The sequence below is a fragment of the Poecilia latipinna genome, unplaced genomic scaffold (assembly GCF_001443285.1).
Source record: "Poecilia latipinna isolate Pla-1442-1.1 unplaced genomic scaffold, P_latipinna-1.0 Scaffold462, whole genome shotgun sequence".
Classification (NCBI taxonomy): Eukaryota; Metazoa; Chordata; class Actinopteri; order Cyprinodontiformes; family Poeciliidae; genus Poecilia; species Poecilia latipinna.
Window position 1 is genome coordinate 425027 of NW_015113078.1, and position 5418 is coordinate 430444.

The 5418-nt window shown below is 40.4% G+C and overlaps 2 protein-coding genes across 2 annotated transcripts in view; both read right to left on the minus strand.

Annotated features, from left to right (window-relative positions):
- Positions 1 to 5418, minus strand: part of LOC106951527 (olfactory receptor 52K1-like) — a 61167-nt gene that overhangs the window by 15500 nt on the left and 40249 nt on the right. The window lies entirely within an intron of this gene.
- Positions 1701 to 2683, minus strand: LOC106951478 (olfactory receptor 10A6-like). Its single transcript, XM_015039050.1, has one exon. It carries the CDS (start codon positions 2622 to 2624, stop codon positions 1701 to 1703), a length of 924 nt encoding a protein of 307 aa, XP_014894536.1. The 5' UTR covers positions 2625 to 2683.

The window sequence follows — 5418 nt, forward strand, 5'->3', positions numbered from 1 at the left end:
CTTAGAATTAACATGAATAATAAAGCAACATTTTCAGAGCCAAACTTTGAATCCCTCTAATAATTTGGTAATGATTTTTCTCATGACACAGAGGTAAAACCCTGAACCTAAATGGAAATGAGGTAAATCTCTGCTATGTGAGCAGTAAGAAGATCCTCCAGCAGCATTTCTGTCATATCTGACGTTTGTGGAGGTTTTGATTTAAGGAAACAGATGACTGGTGGAGGGTGACAGTTTTCAAAGTATTGGAATATTTTCCTGAATGTCTTTCTCTATGAAGGCCCAACTGGCTGGACGGCTCACGAAGCATTACACAAAAATCACCAAACATTAAAATGAAATTGAATTAGTCCAGTTTGTTTCCTGGCCTCTGAACGTCTGTTCAAACTTCGGACATGTTTGTCCAGATCAGCGTCTCCTCACCGCCCTGCATGTTTCAGATGTTTCCCTGCTTTAACGCGCCTGATTCAGCTGTTTCCACCTGTCAACTAAAGTCACCTGAACTGGAGCCAGGAAACACCTAAAACCTGCAGGGCGGTGAGTCTGGAGGACCAGGGTCCTCCAGACTCACCGCCCGCTGGTCGAGATAAAGTCCTGGAGCAAATTAAATACCATTTAGCAGAAAAATTCATGCAGAAAGTAACAGAAAAGATAGGAGATGAAATATTAAGAGGTGGCAGACATCACACAGTTTGAGCCATCTTGGAGAAATCTAGTTTATCAGACAGTAAATCACCAAGCAGCTCATCAAGAGAGAGAAACGTTTGAGTCTAAATGTGTTTGAAGGGTTAATGAAGTCCTTCACCCTGAATCTGTCTGCACAGGGACAAAGAACCGGCCTTTTCAAACACAACGTGACTCGTTACACTGATACTAAACCCAACGAGATGCAACTTGCTTTCCCTCAGTTTGGCCTCCTTTGCCACCGTCACTTATAAGACTCTTATTATCAGAGGTTTCTATGTCTCCCGTTAGCCAGGCTAATGCTAGCTGGGTATCCATCTACTGACTAACAGGCCTTTTGTCCAGATATCGGACCGGACTCGCGGTGTGTCGTTTTTCTGCCCTGCTGTGGTTTCCACGTCGGGATCTGATCCCATCTGAAGGTTAAAACCTCACCTGTTTAGAGTTTCCTTTGTTGGTAAACAGAATATTAATATAATAATTATTATTCTGGATAATTATTTCATAACATACAATGTTTGTTTCATAATTATTGTGATTTTACCATTAAAACACGTTGAACTGCCTCACTGCTGAAATGTGATGACAGTAAATTGAACTTGTGCTGCTGAAATCTCAGACCTGAAGGAGCTGATTCAGCTGTTTGGTGTTTAAATGGACAGAGATTTTAAAATAAACAGAAGATTGATCGATTATGATTAATCTGGCTCAGATAGTTTGGAAATGACCTTTTAACTCTTCCCAGATTGGTGAGCAGCAACAGTTGCTGTTATTCAGAAAATAACTCTGGTTATTTGATGATTATCAGTTAATCAATGCATCTGATCAGCAACAACCTGATTTTTAATATGTTATTCTTTATACAAACAGATGGATTTTCTTTTTAAAATCAAGATTTTGTTTTATTCCAGACACATTTACAAGGAAAATCACTTTATGAATATTGACATTTATATGATTACAATTTTATTTAGGAATTAAGCTCAACATTATAAATGAATACCAAAAAGAGCAGATTACTTTTGACCAAAGAAAAGAGTTCTGCAGGTGATCTGGATCTTATTCAGTTTGAGTCCGTACAGCAGCGGGTTCAGAAGAGGCTGGCAGGTGACGAAGTATAAAGATAAAATAATACGAATCACGTTGGGAACTCTGCTCATGTCAAACCTGCTCTGCAGCACCGCGAAGAACGAGCCGAAGGAGAAGTTAATGAGCGAGGCCAGGTGAGGCGTGCAGGTGCTGATCGCTTTCTGCCGCGTCTGTTTGGATCCAGAAAAACAAACTTTCAGGATCTTCATGTAGGTGTAGAGGATGAGCGCGGCGAGGCTGAGGAGCACAGAGAAGGTGTAGACCAGTCCGTAGACGTTACTGGCCGTCGCTCCGCTGCAGGACAACGACGCAACATAATAATTGTTGCAGAAAACTCTGTCGATGACGTTCCCACACAGCGTAGAGGAGACATTCAGCGAAATCATGACAACAATGGCAACAAATGGGAGACACCATGACAGCACCACCAGCTTAACGACCATGCTGAAGGACATCCGTGTGTTGTAGTGCAGAGGGTGGCAGACGGCCAGATATCGGTCATAAGACATGACGGCTAAGTTATAAAACTCAACGTTTACGTACATGTAGAGACAGAAGATCTGCAGGAAGCAGAACGGAGCAGAAACGGAGTGAACGTCAGAGAGGATCTGGACCAGCAGGAAGGGAAACAGTGATGAGCTGCCGAACAGTTCGTTCACAAACAGGCTGCAGAGGAACAGGAACATGGGTTCATGTAAGCTCCGGTTCACACAGATCACCACGATCAGCAGGACGTTGGAGCCGATAATGAACATATAAACACACATGATAACCAGGAAGACGCCGTACTTAAACGGGCCGATGTCAAAGTAGGCGCTCAGAGTGAAATATGAAACCTGGGAAACATTCATCACCTCTCCAGTTTTATAAAGACGAAGGACGTGAATGATCGAGGTTCAAGTGTTTCAGTGAGAAATTATTAGGAATCTTCACAACAGATTTATTCTCCATTTTCCAGGTTTAAAATCTCATTTTTGTGCTGCAGAGACACAAACTGAGGTTCAGCAGAAACAAATAAACTCCAGAGAAAACTCGCAGGCATGAGAGAAATGCACCAAACACAGAGATTTAAACCCTGACAGACTGATTCATTTTCCTGCACAACATTAACACAAATGAAAACTCACTGAATGAAATTTCACTGAAACAAAACGTTAAACCAATCCTTCATTACAAACAGGAAAACAATTATTCAGGAAAAATCAACATGAACAGGAACAAACCTGATTTTTCCCTACAGTCAGTAACAGAGAGGTGCGTTATGGTTAAATTATTTCCAGCTAACTGTGGTACCACAGGCTGGAGCCTCAGTGTGTGGCAGCTGAAGCTGCTCTGCCTCCTTTAAATGCTTTCAGTCCCACAGCGCCACGCATGTCCAACACAACATCAGTTCCTGAACGTTTCCATGCCATGGCCTCCAAACAGTGTTAGCTTCTGACCCGGGAATGCAGACAACAAAATACGTAACGAAACATGTTTTTATTCACTATTCAGTAATTATTACATCCGTTTAGCCTCATACACTGCAAAAACACAAAACCTTACAAGTACTTTTGTCTGGTTTCTAGTGCAAATGCCTTAGTGCATCTGAAATAAAACAAAACTAACTTAAAAGTAACTTTTCAGCAAAAAATAGGAGCTTTTCTAAAGCAAATAAATGAAATAATCTGACTGCGAAACTATAGTACTTTTTAAAAATTATTTACTTAAAATGAGCTTCTATATCTTGCTGAAAAGTTTCTTTTAAGTTAGTTTTGTCATATTTCAGATGTACTAAGATATTTGCACAGGAAACTACACTGAAAACATAAGAGTGGGGGGGCACAAAGATGGTGGGGGGCGGGGGACCTAGTGAATCACCACTGAGCAGTGGGGGGTGGACAGACAGACGGCGTATTGCAAGAAGGTTGAAGGGGGCTGACTGTATGCTAACCCCCCCAGATATGCCATTTTATTTATATAATTATAAGTGATTTCCACTATCAGTAATGTTGTGTCTACCAGAGGATTCCTCTGGTCATTATCTTTCATTAGAGCCTCTTTGATGACTGTATGTTGAAGCACTGAGGAGTTACAGTCATTTGAAGTTTGTAAATCAGGTGCTGTCCAAGTGTGCCATTTGGAGACGCCGAATGGAGACCGACTCTGAATGGCACACTTGGACAACACCTGTACATCCTCATAAATAAACATGTCCATTTCTTTTTGTGCTATTTTGATCAATCTTGAAATCCATAATCTACAGATTTATTGTATCTTCCAGTCCATACATTCAACACTCAATGTGTATTTACAAGAAATAAAAATGAAAAATCTGGGTGAAGCAAAATTTTTCAAATTTTTGTGCTACAAACTATTTACAGTTAGAGTATTTTTGACTGCAAAAATGGAAAATTTAGCTTGTCTTCTTCATAAAGAGACCAAGCTTTTGCATGTACTCCAAATTGTTCAAGAACAGCAGCTGATTTAATTTGGGTATGCCTTTTCAGCTGTGTTTGGTGATTTTGGTGCCGCCAGTTAAAGGGCTAAATATTTATTTTCAACATTTTAGAAAGACAATTTTTCAGAATGTTTTTTTACAGTAAATGTTATCAGAATATTTAAAAATAAAACATTTCCATATTTGGCATGCAGGCAGCCCGTATCGATCAAGCTGCTGCTTCTTCTCCCTGGGGAAGTGTCAACAGGGAACCTGTAACTCCAAGGTTCCTTCTGCAGAATTCCAAATAAATCTATTGGCAAGGTTTATTGCTTTGCCTGGATGTACCAACAGTAACCTACATTTTTTGATCCAACCAAACACATAATTTGTTTCTGGTTTGATGTCATAAAACCTAATTGCTCAGACTTTGTTCCTCTCTGCCTGGATCAGGTTTTGATCAAGGTATGCACCACCTGCCTTGATTCCTCAAAATAAAAATCCGGAGAGGAATCAGTCGACTCAAATCTCCTTAATTAAAATTAACGTGCAAGGCTTTTTAATGAAGGAAGGGATGTTTGAAAAGTTTCATTGTAAGGATCCAGAATTCACATCAACTGGATAGTACCGTTTACAGATCTAAACATGTCAGTCAGCAGTTTACATCCAAAAGTTAGCAGGAAAGGAAAAGTAGGTTTGACTCCTAATCTCTGAGCTGCCTCAATCTGTATCACTATTATTATTACCTCCATTCTTATCTTTAGAGAAAGGCACCAAACCCCTTTACCCAAGAACTTAAATTGTATTGTTGTGTTACATTATTACCATTATCATTATTACTGCTGTTGTTGGGCTTCATTATATGTTATGGCCTTCCTAAACTTCAACAAACTTCCATCAGTGACGTCCCACTGCAGCTGTGGGTGTCTTTCAGACTTCATAAAAGACGGTGGACATGAGCATCTGCTCAGTCGTAGGGAGGGGGGAAGCTGCCGACGTTTCCACACCGACTGGGAGAAGGAAACTGTGTTTTAATGAACCTCCAGTGTTCAGAGAGCTTCATGCTGCAGATGTTGGCTCTTATTTCCAGTTACTGTTGACTCAAACCTTCAGCCTGATCATGACTCGATGATTGGACATCCTCAAAGATTGTTGTCAGTATTATTACACTGTGTCCAACATGTAGGATGGAGTTTGTGGTTAAATTCAGTTTTGTTGGTGAAATT